Source organism: Loxodonta africana, chromosome 13 (assembly GCF_030014295.1).
Source record: "Loxodonta africana isolate mLoxAfr1 chromosome 13, mLoxAfr1.hap2, whole genome shotgun sequence".
Classification (NCBI taxonomy): domain Eukaryota; kingdom Metazoa; phylum Chordata; class Mammalia; order Proboscidea; family Elephantidae; genus Loxodonta; species Loxodonta africana.
Window position 1 is genome coordinate 69,593,900 of NC_087354.1, and position 14,131 is coordinate 69,608,030.

Sequence of the window (14,131 nt, forward strand, 5' to 3'; positions counted from 1 at the left end):
CTGTATAGAAAATCTACTTTATAATTTTATGGCATTTTTATTACATTCGTTTTTTGTGCCTTGATACGACATTTTAATTTATAGTTCAAGAGTCACCTTTTTTTCATACTCTCTTTGGGGATGCATATCTGTATGTAGCTTTGCTTTTATTATGCTTTTGGGATGGGGCGTGGGAGAGATTTTTCCTTGAGAGACCCTTCTTTGCTGGACACAATATTTCCAGATTTCAGATAAAAGAAAGTATATTACTGTAAAAACAGCGTGGGGGCAGTATCTGACCTCCTCCAACCCCACAAGGGGGAAGGAGAACCGAGAGCAACAGCGTAAGGCTGACTCATGTGAGGTGGATGCTGGACGAGCCTCCTCTCTCCGCCATCTTTACTAACTCACACACCAGCCGTCCCGCACACAGCACTCTCTACTTCTCTGCTGGGTTTGATAATTCATTGTAATGGCCACACAGAACTCACAGACCATACTCACGATTATGTGGTTTGTTATAAGGGAAGTAACAGTTACAATTCAGGCTTAAGAACAGTCAGGATACAATTCTTTCATCAGGATGGCCTCTCCCCAGCAGTGCTTGCAGACACACTTCTCCCCAGCCCTCAGTCTCTGCCCAAAGGCACTCAGCTTTCTTTCTCCATGGGCCAGAAAGCCCACCTCACTGTCGGGCTTCTGCTGCTGGGTCTTTTCTGCTGGTCTCGCCTTTCTTCTTGGTGGTGGGCTCCTCCTCTCTGCCTTGGAATTGCGTCTCTTTTAAGGCAAAATTGACCAATCCCTTTGGTAGGCCACAATTACCCTATCACACAATCACCTGGGTGGGAGTTATAAGACCATGGCTAGAAAGGCCACACACAAAAGTGGTCACAGTGAATTATCCTCATGTAGCCACTGACTGTCATCAGTCTGTATGTTATTTAGCTTCATTACGTGGTTCCCATTATAGTTTGTCTTGTTTCGTGAGGGAATGTTTTGCCCCTTAGCCAGCATGACATTGCTTTAACTTGTACTATAATTGAGAATTGGGGTTAGTAGGGCTTTAAGAACCTTTCCTTTCACTTAGCAGTTTTAACCTGCATTTCAGTGCATCTCTCACTGCTGAGAAACACAATTAGCTTTCTTTCCTTGACGGGGCAATTGGCCCCATTTCCCCCCAATGTAAGACATAAGGAAGATTTTCTGGGCAAAGAATATAGACTGTTTTAAACAGTAATCTTTTACTATCTACTACTCTATGGACGGAAACCCTGGTGGTGTAGTGGTTAAGTGCTACGGCTGCTAACCAAGAGGTCAGCAGTTCAAATCTGCCAGGTGCTCCTTGGAAACTCTATGGGGCAGTTCTACTCTGTCCTATAGGGTCGCTGTCAGTTGGAATCGACTCGACGGCACTGGGTTTTTTTTTTTTACTCTAAGGACTGGAGCCCTGGTGGTGCAGTGGTTAAAGCACTAGGCTGGTAACTGAAAGATCAGCAGTCTGAACCCACCAGCCGGCAGCTCTTCAGGAGAAAGATGTGGCAGTTGGCTTCCATAAAGATTACCGCCTTGGAAACCTTATGGGCCAGTTCTGCTCTGTCCTTTGGGTCACTATGGGTTGGAATCAGCTCGATGGGAACAGGTTTGGTTACTCTATTGTCAGGAATGAAGAGTTTTCCTTGAATGGTTGGGTTGGATTTGCTTTTTAAAGAAAAATACTCAGTTACATTTTCAATTTAAAAAGTTCAATTTTAAAGAGTTTCCTAACCTATCGTTATTATTCTAATTTGTTTAATAAATGAACTCTGTGTGTGTATGTTTCCAGTTAAGGAAAATTAATGGATAAGATAATATGACCTAGAACTCTTAATTCTTCTTGCCTAGGTTTTGAGGAGGATAAGAATAAATCTCTGGCCTGAAAAATATCCCAACTTTATTCTAGTCTTGTTCTGGAATTTTTCTTTCTTTAGTTCTTACCTGTTTGATGCCCTAATTGATGGTACTTGATTAACAAAGTTATGTCAGTTCTTTGGCCATTTCAGTTGCTGAAGTAGACTAGCACATGGAAAGATGTGAGGTGAGTGCCAGAGTTTCTCTGGCTGCTTAGGTGGTAATTTGGTTTTGGATCTGACCATGACCCTTCTCCTCAGGCCATGCTGCTAACATACTGTTTTGCAGTGATGGGTCATTCCATTTGGATGCTGCAGCGTCCAGTTAGAGAAGGTCACAGAACTCGTGAGGCTCTTGCCTAGCCAAGTGTCTGGGAAGGTCATGAAGGAACAAGCCTATTCACTTTTCTTTAACAGCCAAGGAGGTGGACCACTTGGAAGAAACCAATCTTAGATAATCAAGCGAGGCAAGATAGGCTGTTCCTCAGTGTTGTTTAGACGTGGCCTTTTCCCGTTTTTCCTGAGTCTCGCAATAAGTTTGGGTATCTGGCAGCCCTGGTGGCAGAAAGTCAGTAATTATGGGAGTGGTGGTGCTAAGGATAAGATGCAAAAACAAAACTGTCATCCTTTCTTTGGAGCAGTAGTGAATGGTAAACTATTCTGAAAGACATGCTCTTTCAGTCAGAGTTGGAACTCTTGAATGTTTCACTGCCCACAACAGTTTCACCCAGTAGTTTGAAAGTAAGCAGACATTATGATGTAGTTCCAAGAGCTGGGGAAGAAGGATAAAGCCATGGAAAACCAGAGTGTCCTTGAATATTCTCGTTAAAAGCAGAATTCCAAACTCGATGGGTCATTGCGCTGATTTTTTTAGTATGACAGATCAACGGTGTCTCATTTCTTGTCAAGTACTATACTTTGTCCTGTATTAGCCACTGTTCAGAGACCTGCACTGCTTGGTCAGCTCTACTCTTCTGATGTGCTAGATCGTTAAAGAGCACATGGTAGCTATATCCTTGGTCTCCATTACACTTAAAATTCAATTGTTGTTACCCATCCCTTTATGAAAATTGGTTGAGAAATGTTTTCTTTCCCCCCTCTTTCTACTGGTTCACATACGAAGCTTCTCCCCAGCTCCTAGGTGTATTCAGTTTTAGTTATAGGGGTCACTTCCACATTTGTTGTTCAGCCTTACATTTTGATTACAATGTCAAATCCAGCAGCATTTTGGGCGAGGGGGAGGAAAAACATAAATTTTGGCTTTTTCTAGTTTATGCTAGAATAAGTTTCTACTAGAATAGTGTACTAGTTAGTTACACTACTACTGTATCATTAAACGCTAGTTTTGCCATGGTGTAAAATATAACAACACAGACTTTATTTTAGCAAAGTAGAAATTATGCCAATATATATAAGACGAGTTTGGAAGTACTGTTTTTGATACTAGGCACCCCTTCTCTTTCAGTACTGTGAATGTCCTGGGTAACATTAGGAGGAAAGAGCATTATGGCTTGAAGTACATTTAATGATGTCATGTTATCTGCCACATGGTGGAAACTATGGCATGAGTATATCCTGCTTAGTTCAAAGGTTATGTTTTAAACAGTCTTATATAAGTTAGCAACACAAACAAATGAACTCTCTTCCTAATCCCTGTTTATAATCCCCTCTCGGCTTCAGCCTCTTCCCATCAGCTTCACTCCCAGGGCTGTTACCAGGGAGGAGTCAGATTGCCACTGTGACTTTTGCCCAGAGATGTTTATCTTGGAGGATATCCTTTCTCTCTTCCCCACCTCATGATCTCTCTTTAGCTTCAGATATTAAGCCTAAATTCTGGTGCTTGAGTCCTCCATTAATATATCATTATCATAGCAGATACAGAGTTTATGTCATTGGGCAAAGAAGAGTTTGAAATACTCTGAACTTATTATTTGGTGGCCTTTTTTTTTATGTAAAAGATAAGAACTACAGGGTGACAATAGTATAATTATATGCAAAATGACAGGAAAATCCGGGCACAAGGGGAGAGGCATATGGGATGGATATTAACCTGAGCAGCTTTGCTTGCCTTCTCCTGGTGGAAGAGTGAGTCCGCCTAATTTTGTTTGAAGTTACCCCCAAAAGTAAATCATGTTTAAGCCTTTAGATTTATTGCCCAGTATTAAGAGCGAGCTTTCATGTTAGGAGCCCTGGTGGTATAGTGGTTAAGAGCTTGGCTACTAACCAAAAGGTCAGCAGTTCAGATTCACCAGTTGCTCTTTGGAAACCCTATGGGGCAGTTCTACTCTGTCCTATAGGCTCGTTACGAGTCAGAATTGACTCAACAGCAACGGGTTTGATTTGGTGGTTTTGTATGTTAAGTCACGTTTTCTCATTGATTTTCATTGTCTTTTTGGAGTCCCTGTCCCCTCCGAAAGTCTTACATACTAACCTTGCTGATTTTCACTGGCATTTTGGATTTTTTTTTTTCCCCATAAAGTCTTCAATACTACTCTTGCTGATTTCCAGTGGGATTTTGCCGATTTTTCCCCAAGAAAGTCTTACATACTAATAAAAACAATACTTAAGAATATAAGCTTTTACTTTATGGAGTAGCCTGATTGTATTAATGATAACCTATTGCCATCGAGTTGATTCTGACTCATAGCGACCCTAGAGGACAGAGTAGAACTGCCCCATAGGGTTTCCAAGGTTGTAATGTTTACAGAAGCAGACTGCCACATCTTTCTTCTGCAGAGGGCTGGTGGGTCCTAACTAACCTCCGACCTTTCAGTTCGCAGCCGAGCACTTAACCACTGTGTCACCAGGGCACTTCTTGTGTTAATGATAGTAAACAAGTAATCCCTGTTGCATGAGTACCAAACCAGTGGCCGTAGAGTCAGTTCTGACTCATGGTGACCCCATGTATGTCAGAGTAGAACTGTGCTCCATAGGATTCAAGGCTGTGACCTTTGTTCCAAGGTGCCTCTGGGTAGACTCGAACCTCCATCTTTTGGTTAGCAGCTTGAGTGCATTAACCCATTACACCACCCAGGGACTCCTGAGTGAGTACATCAAACATATTTCAGTAAATTTTAGCTTTATTGAGAATTCACACCAACTGAATTTAATTTGAGTATTTAAATAGTCATAATGACTCTTTCACTAGCAGTATTTAGGAAAATAAAAAAAGGAAACCCTGGTGGCGTAGTGGTTGAGTGCTACGGCTGCTAACCTAAAGGGTCGGCAGTTCGAATCCGCCAGGCGGTATTTAGGAAAATAGTCTACTTAAACATGACATAAAATGACCTTAGCTTTTTATGTTTCCTGTCTTAAGCTATAAAGTTCTCTTTGGTATTATTTTGTTGTGTCTCACAAGTTTTGATAAACTGGTTTTATCATTGATTCTAAATATTTCTTAATTCCTGTTATGATTTTCTTTTTAACCATATCTAGTTTCCCAATGGAAACCCTGGTGGCGTGGTGGTTAAGTGCTACAGCTGCTAACCAAGAGGTCGGCAGTTCGAATCCACCAGGCGCTCCTTGGAAACTCGATGGGGCAGTTCTACTCTGTCCTGTAGGGTCGCTATGAGTCGGAATCGACTCGACAGCAGTAAGTTTTGTTTTTAGTTTCCCAACATATGGAAATTATAAAATCTGTCCTTTTGTGTATTAAATTCTAATTATTTTGCAATTATGATCTGATAAGAAAATCTGTATAGTATTTATCCCTTAGAATTTATAAACACTCTATAAAAAAAAAAAACACTCTATAGGCACCCTTTAAAAATATGTGTTCTTGAAAAAATATGTATTCTTTGCTAATTGCCAGTTGTGTGTGTGTGTGTGCACATGTGTGTAAACTAGATCATAGTATTTGTATTGCTGGTTACAGCTATAGCTTTCTCTCTCTTAGTTTTGATTACCTGATATCACTATCTGAGGACAGTGTGTTAAAATTTCAGCTGTAATTGTTGATTTTTTCATTTTTTCCTTACAGTTCTGTTATTTGTTGCTTGAGGGTGTATCACTAAGTGCTTTTCTTTTGATTCAGTTATCTTGTCCCTGTACCAATATAAAGTGGTCCTCTTTGTTTCTTATTGAATTTGTTAAGGTCATTATATTTCTTTGGGCTGCTATTTACCTACTATATCCATCTATTATTCTGTTACTGTTTTCAGCCTTTCTTTGTCTTTTTGTTTTAAGCAGTGCTTAAAACATATTGTTGGATTTTAAAAATACATTTGGAGAGTCACTGTCTTTCAGTTGGTGAACTTAATCCATTTATAGTGCTACAGCTGCTAACCAAAGGGTTGGCAGTTCAAATCCGCCAGGTGCTCCTTGGAAACTCTATGGGGCAGTTCTACTCTGTCCTATAGGGTCGCTATGAGTCGGAATTGACTCGACGGCACTAGGGTACTGGGTTATAATTACCATTACATAACGACGTCTGTCATATTCATATTTTTTATTTAATTAATTTTTCCTCTTCTTTCCTGCTTTCTCTTTAATAAATCAAGTGTTATTTTGCTGTTTCCAATGATACATATTTTTGTTTATTTGTTTCTAAGGTGGCTACCCTTATTTTTGAGACTTATACACTCATTCACCTATTGATTTCTTAAACTTAACTGTCTATATTTCTCCTTCCACCCCGATAACAAATAAGTTAATGGACTCTTATGCCCCTCTAGTCTACCAGCCTTGATCATGTTGGTATTTTCTACAATTTTGGTTCTGGATTATTTTGGTTATTTTTTTCCTAGATTTTCTTTCAAGACGACAACAATAGATGTTATCAAAATTAGTCGAACATCCTATATTGCTTGTTTTATTTGAATGCTTGAGGAATTTCTCTAAGAATTTTATCAATATAGGTCTTTGTGTGACAGGCATTTGGAGATTTTTATGTCTGATAGTATTTTTATTATGCTCTCACATTTGAACGACAATTTGGCTGGATATAAAATTCTATGCTAAAATTTATTTTCCTTTAATACTTTAAAAAATTACTTCAGTATCATTCTTTACTTGGTGTTGCTTTTGAAAAGTCTGATGTCAGTCTGGTTCTATTTGGTTTTTTTTTCAATCCGATCTGCTCTTTCTGTCTGAATACTTTAATTTTTTCCCTTTTTATTTTATATTTATAAATTTTACAATAATAGGTCTTATATGCATGATTTTTTTATTCCCGTTTGGCACTTTGAGCCCTCTATATTGGGGTCCTTGAAGTTTCTTTATTTTTGAATAATTGGTCATTATTTGTTTAAATATTTCTTCCCCTCATTTTAATTGATCTCTTCTGGGTTCCAGATATTGGCAATTCCACTTATACCTTTATGTTATAAATCTCTGAAGTTTCGTATTTGTTGAATTTGCTATTTAGTTTGCAAGTCCATTTGAAGGTGAATTTTGTATGTGTATGTGCATGGTTATGGTTGGCTGGATCCTTCTTTCCTCCCTTCTTTCCTACTTTTATCTATTCCCTGTCCAGATGTTATCTCCATATAATGCTCATCTACAGATGGGAAGGGCACAAATGTCAAATCTAGTTCTTTGGGCAAGTTGGGAACTTGGTCATAGATTTTTGGCCTCCATTTACTGTGGAATACTCTTTCCAGCCTCTAGTTCTACATAGAAAGCCTGTTTCTAGTCCCCCTGGCCCATGTCTGGTGTATTGTAGAGCTACAGATCCCACAGGATTTGAATATCTGGCTGGTTCTGCTAGTTTCAATTGGTCTTGGAGCCAGTAGGGCTTTGTCCTTTGCTCTCACTGACCTCTGAGTGTTTCCTTTGTTTCAGTTCCACAGAAATGTTTAACAAGCTTTTGAATGCAGCTATGTATTTTTTTTAAATTTATTTTCTAAACGTTATTTTATTTTGTTGCTGTTGTTGTTGGGCATATGTGGGAGGACATAAATGGGTTTCCACTTAAAAGTTTCATTGATATCTTGACTGGGATTTTCCTGACTGGCCTGTAGAGTAAGTCTTAGTGGGTTGTTCTATGTGCAGTCATTTTTTTTTCTCAGTAAATCTTTGTTTGATCCTACTGATTAACTATTTGATATTAGAAGCTTTTAAGATTATTCTGACCTGACAGGAAGAGCATCATGTGCCAATGGAGCCAGAAGCAGTAGTCCACAGGTGTCTTCCAATTAATCAGATGTGTGACTGGGAGGTTTCTTGAATTCAACTTATACACCAGATTTTTTTTTTTCTTTTCTTTTTTCTGTCCTCTTTTCTTTTACTTTTCTTTCTTCCTTTTGCTAAAACTTAAGCCAGGCTGCTTAAGAGTGGGGAACATGGACTAGCCTTGCTGCTGTGGAGACAGCCCATCTCTGAGGAACAGCAGAAACTTTCTGTAGTTTCTTACCATGTGTTAGGCTAAGTGGAAGAAAAGCAGGGAGGGGATTCAGAGGAGCTCTCTCTGACTTCTTAACCATTAGGAAATCTATTTGAGAGGAACACAAAGAAGAATGAAATGGGAGGGAAAACTCAAAGCCCCATTCCCTCCAAGAATGCAAAAGCACTTCTATTTATGTTTAATGAATGACCAGGAAGTTGAATGTAAATGGAGAGAATAGTTTGTCATCATCAGAGCATCCAAATTCAATGAACCAGAGTAAAAGTTTATTAATATATTAAAATTAAGGCCATAAAACTCCTCTAAGGGGTTAAGATAGGATAGAATTATCGAGGTTCTGTTCCTCGTTTTTGCTCTAATTTCCTGCCAGTCTTTGAAGATTCTTTTAGTCTACCATGAAAATAAAACATACGTTTATGTATTCCATCTGATAAACCAAACCCACTGCCTTTGAGTCGATTCCGACTCATAGCGACCCTATGGGACAGAGTAGAACTTCCCCATAGAGTTTCCAAGGAGCACCTGGTGGATTTGAACTGCCAACCTCTTGGTTAGCAGCTGTAGCACTTAACCACTACACCACCAGGGTTTCCATAATAATGATAATGATGTTATTGCTTTAAAAAGATGCCTGCTCCTTAAACCTGAAGTTTCTCAATGCTGTCTTATATTTCTACATGTTTTCCTTTGTTCTCTCCATCCCTGCTGTGGCTTTAACTCTACCTATCTGATCCCCAAGTCAATAAAACTATCTCAGACCTCTCTCCTGAGCTCCAGAGTTCTATAACCAACTCTCAAGATATTTTCACTTGGGTTTTCTATTGACTCCTCAAATCCAACATGTCTAAACTTGTTCTTATTATCTCCCATGCCCAATTTGCTCCTTGTTTCTTACTGCCTGTTTGAGCTAATGATTCTCCCATTTATCCAGTTGCCTAAGCTAAGAACTTAAGGGTTATCTTAGGTTCCTTTCTCATCCTTCACATTTATTCACGAAGTTCAAATAACTATAATACCTAAATGTCTTTTGAATCCATTCCCTGGGTCATGCCACTTCATAGCTTAATCCCTGCAATAACTGTTCAGTGCCCATAAAATACATATCCAAAGTGTTATATACAAAGCTCTTCACCCTACTTCATATCCCTGCTTTCTCCTTCTGATCCTGTCCTATAGACAAATCCAACTACTTGCAATTCTGAAAACTGCCACAGTCTATGTGGTCTAGGCTTTCAACCATGATATTTTCTCTACCAGAGGATCTTTGCTTAACAGTCTTGCAACAATTTCTTCCTATTCCTGTTGCTTTACCCCACACATCCTTCACCCCCACCTTGGCAGGTTTGGAAGCTCCTTTCCCTGTGATCTCTAAGCTTCTTGATACTGTGATGTTATAGTACACATTACCTTTTGCTGTTCATGTCTTTACTTGTGTTCTACACTATACTATGAGCATCTTTGGATAAGGGATTGATGCTCCACCTTTATAAGTCAGCATCTGCGATGTGCCTTGTGCATAAATAGAAACTCAGTAAATGCCTACTGAGTGAACAAAAAGGGTTAGAGATATTTGTGCTTAGAAGGAGAGAGGATGAGAATCGGAAAGAGTATGCAGATTTTGTAAGAATACTTTGAGGTTTTTAGATCCTCCCCCCCTTAATTCCCCAAGGCAATGGATTTCTGTACTGATACTCCATGTGACAGCAAGTCCACAATATTTCCTGAAGAATCCTTATTGGCCTGGCACAGCATTGTGCTCTTTAAGGATTACCAAGACGAAGACACGATCTCCACCATCAAAAAACTTATAATGGAGATGGGGATCTAAAGCCAGGTCATGAAACCATCAGATGGCAATGAAATACAAAATTGATTGAGAAAGGAGAGAAGAGGCAGGAAAGGCAGAAAAGTGCTTTGTGGAGAAAGGCAGGAATTAAGCTGGATATTTTCTGGTGCTAGTTCTAGTGCATTTTTTATCTTGGATTCTGTTCATAACGAAAGCCCTTTAGTACCATTTTGTTCACTTACTGAAACAATCTTTTTATTTCTAGGTGATTTGTCTGTTATAAAATAGGAGCCCTGGTGACACAGTATTTAAGAGCTCAGCTGCTAACCAAAAAGTTGGCAATTCAAATCCCCTGGCGCTCCTTGGAAACCCTGTGGGGCAGTACTACTCTGTCCTGTAGGGTCGCTGTGATTCAGAATTGGCTCAACAGCAGTGGGTTTGGTTTTTTTGAGTTTTGTTATAGTACCTAAAGAAAGAGGTTGTATGACTACTCAAAAGAAATGCAAGATGAAAATGATGCGAGTATCTGACATTAATTTTCAATCACAAATTAGGATTTAAAATTTTTATTCCAGAAATCACTGAGCAAAAAATTTTAAAAAGTCTTATTATAGCCATCATACTTAAAAAGTAGTCATTTGATTTTTGATGAACCAAAGTTGCAGAGATGGTTATAAGTGTCTAATGTTTATGTGCTTGATGCTAGCATCCCCCCAGATTCAATGATTCTCTCAAGAAGGTAAAATCGTTCCCTAACAGTGAAGGAGAAAGGAGTTGTGTGCGCTTCGAAAATCGGATGAAGTGTCTTTTTGATCATATTCCTTTCTACCAATATTATTTTAACTTGAGGGTTCAGATTGCGACCATTTGGCAGGAAGGAAGAGAGAAATTCTCCTAATAGAATGTGATTTAATACGTTGAATGGCAGTTTGTGCTGCGTCAGTCTGCTTGGGAGAAGGATTAGAGGAAATGTAGATGAGTTGTGTATCTGGCTGTAAAAGCATTTCAGGCATCTTTTTAAAGTAACATTAGACCTTTGGTCTCTGGTTCCCCACAGTTACTTCTCATTGACAGGTTTCTCCTTGTAGGAATGAGTCAGGGAATAAGCTGGTCCCAGACTGTCATTTGCTAAGGCCTGGGCTGTGTCATGCCCGGCCGCGCAGACAGGGAGACTGAGTGCCAGGATCCGGTCTCCTGAAGCCAGGGAACTGCTTGCGTCTGACTCACTTTTGAGGTTACCCTGTTCTGCTTCAGAACTGATCATATTTTGCTACTTCTAGCCAAGCCCTGAATTGGAAGCTCTAGTGCAGGTACATGTTCAGGGGTTTACTTTTAGACTTTATGCTGGGGTTACATTTGAGACCCTTTTAATTTTAAAGGGAGTTGTTGCCCATGATGGCCAAGGGCCACAGGGAGGGCCTGGGAAGCCTTGTTGTGCTTGGGCTCATTTGCAGAAAAGAACTGGTTGGAGTTGAGCTATCCAGGCGCAGGGAAAGAGGTAGCCTTTGTTCCAAAGTAGACTGTATTTCAAAAAGAAACTAAATCGAAAGGAAAATCACAGCAGTGGTCCATTCGTGGGTTTTGGTTCGTTTGCCTGAAAATCGGCCCTTCTGTTTGGGGATGAATTACTCCAATTAGCTAAATCCTATTGTGGTAAAGGGCTGTGGAAAAAGTGAATTCATGGAAAGTGGAATAGTAGTATTCTAGACTGTACATTTGAGCAGAGACAGCTCAGAGATTTACAGGGAGACTAAAACCACGGAGAAAGCCTTGCCCACGGATATAGGGTTTATTGCCCAACCCACCATAACCCGACCCCTACTCCTCAACACACTTATGAAAGAAAAAGCTCAGAAAACCTTTTTTTTTTTTTACCAGAATCATCTGCATAGGATCATCCAGATACTTTGCTCTAACTGCCACCATAGGAAATTCCTTCTTCTAGCCATCATCACCATCTTTAACTCCTACTTCCCTGAATTCATCTTTTCTAGATCTCCATTTTTAAGATTCTCTATCATATCCTAAGTTGTAAGCTGGGTCAGAGTTAAATAAGAATTATTGTGTACAGTCAGTTTTCAAAATTAGCATCTTGGGATCTAGCTTATTAGGAGTCTGGAATCTTTCTTGTACATCGTGACCAGTAGAATTGAAATCCATCTAAGATGGTCTTCTGAGAGTAAGTTCCTCGCTGTTCCTGGCATTCATTCATACTCTGTTTCTAGGTCTATTGTTGTTAGTTGCTTTCAAGTCAGCTCCAACTCATGGTAACCCCATGTGTGCAGATTAGGACTACATTCCATAAGGTTTTCAAGGCTATGGCCTTTTGGAAGCAGATCGCCAGTCCTTTCTTCCAAGACATCTCTGGGTGCAATTGAAACGCCAACCTTTGAGCTAGCAGTCGAGCACTTAACTATTTACACCACCTCAGGACTCCTTCTAGGATCTAGGACTGATGAAAAATGAAGATTCAATCAGGAGCTTTTGATGTTGGGGCTATGGACTTCCACTTGGTGTTCACTTGCTTCCATGGTATCTTGTTGACCAAATGTTAAGATTAACTACCTGTAAAATCAAGGCTAAACTAGTACCATCTCCATAGCATGCTGCTGCCTCTGCAGGGCACTTCAAAAGAGTAATACTTAATGGGGACTAGGGTTTGGCTAAAGAGCCCAAGCTCTGATGGGTGCTGCTCAGGTGCATTTTATGGTAGCTGGGAGTACCATGGAAGCAAGAAGACCACTTGAGGGAAGCAGCTGTTCTTGTGAGCTCTCTTTTCCACCTCCTGCATTTTCCGCCAGAGCCCATAATGTATATATAAAAAAATGATGCTAAACATATTTCATGAAACAGTCCTCTGTGAAAGCATAAATCACGCAACCCATGGAAAAAAAAAGACTTTTTCATTTTAGTTTAAATTCATCCACTGCAGTCACTACAGGGGCCTGATTCTTGCATAACATCCTCCCTAATTCTCACAGGGAAATGGAAGTTTCTCTAGGACTGGGGAGTTTAATAAGTTGGGCTATTAAATTGCAATCCAACATACCAGCTCAGAAGACAAGGTCCCTTGAGAGTTGTTTAATTTATTAGGCACTAAGTGGGGACTGAGAATGGCTTAAAAAAAAAAAAAAATCAGGTGACTAGAAAGCAAGAGGTCAGACCCTGCATGGCTGGTGCACAGCTCTTACTTGTCCTTGAGGTTATTGCTGGTTATGACTGTGCTCCTTAGAGATCAGGAAGTCATTGTGGTCGCCATAAAGGGTTTCATCTTCTATTTGATCTGATTTTGATTGTTGTGTTTTCTTGGGGGGAAAACACTCCTCACTGTATTATGTATGACTTATTTTAAGCATTTTTGTTTTTGTTTTTTTAATGCTTTAAAGACAGGACACCCAAATACTCTCAGGCTGACTTATAAATGTAATTTTGGATGTAATTTGGTTGACTAATCAAGTAACACCATGTAATTATTATGAGAGTTGTTTTCTTTTTTTTCTCTGAGTATTTCATTGAAACTTGATGCCTTTTGCTTCCTAGGTGACGGTCCTAACCCTCCCAAGGAGGACACCCCTACCAGCAGTCTAGACTCGCTTTCCTCCCCATCTCCCACAACTGCCACTGTCCATGGGCCTCTTGGACCAGACAGAAACCACCTTCTTACAGATGGGGAGAGCTTTGGGGAATGGGCAGCCACTGCGTAAGTAACTGCGCTTGTCTGGTGCTGAGGGGAGGAGGGCCATGACCTTCTGTATTTTGACGTTCACATTGTGGGGGGTTCTGAAGCTGTTAGATCGGACCATCGTTCTCTAGCCAATGGGCAGAGGGACTGCCAAAGGGAGAAGGATACATAGGATAAAGCCTTTCTTCAGTAATGTCTGCATTCCCAGCAAGGAGGAGCTGGATTGTACTACCTGATCCGGTGTCGGTTCAGTGCACGGTCATTTTGGGTTGTGCAGAGGAAACTGGTGACTGCTTTACTCTGGCTGCGTTCTCACTAGTTATACAAACTTTTAGGGATATAAGGATGCCTGCACTGTGGTGGATGGACTCTTGAAACTCTGTAGAATGATATTTTAGTTATATGAATGTTAGAGAGCTTGATGCTCGCAGTCTGCTGTTTTACCCCATAGCACC

General features: G+C 40.0%; 1 protein-coding gene across 5 annotated transcripts in view; it reads left to right on the plus strand.

The window, feature by feature from the left end:
- Positions 1-14,131, plus strand: part of ARHGAP10 (Rho GTPase activating protein 10) — a 366,346-nt gene that overhangs the window by 308,542 nt on the left and 43,673 nt on the right. For all 5 annotated transcript variants that reach the window (XM_023557138.2, XM_003417542.4, XM_023557137.2 and 2 more), the window contains one exon: positions 13,535-13,694. In XM_023557138.2, the coding sequence (XP_023412906.1) occupies positions 13,535-13,694 (160 nt within the window). The remainder of the gene's footprint in view (positions 1-13,534; positions 13,695-14,131) is intronic.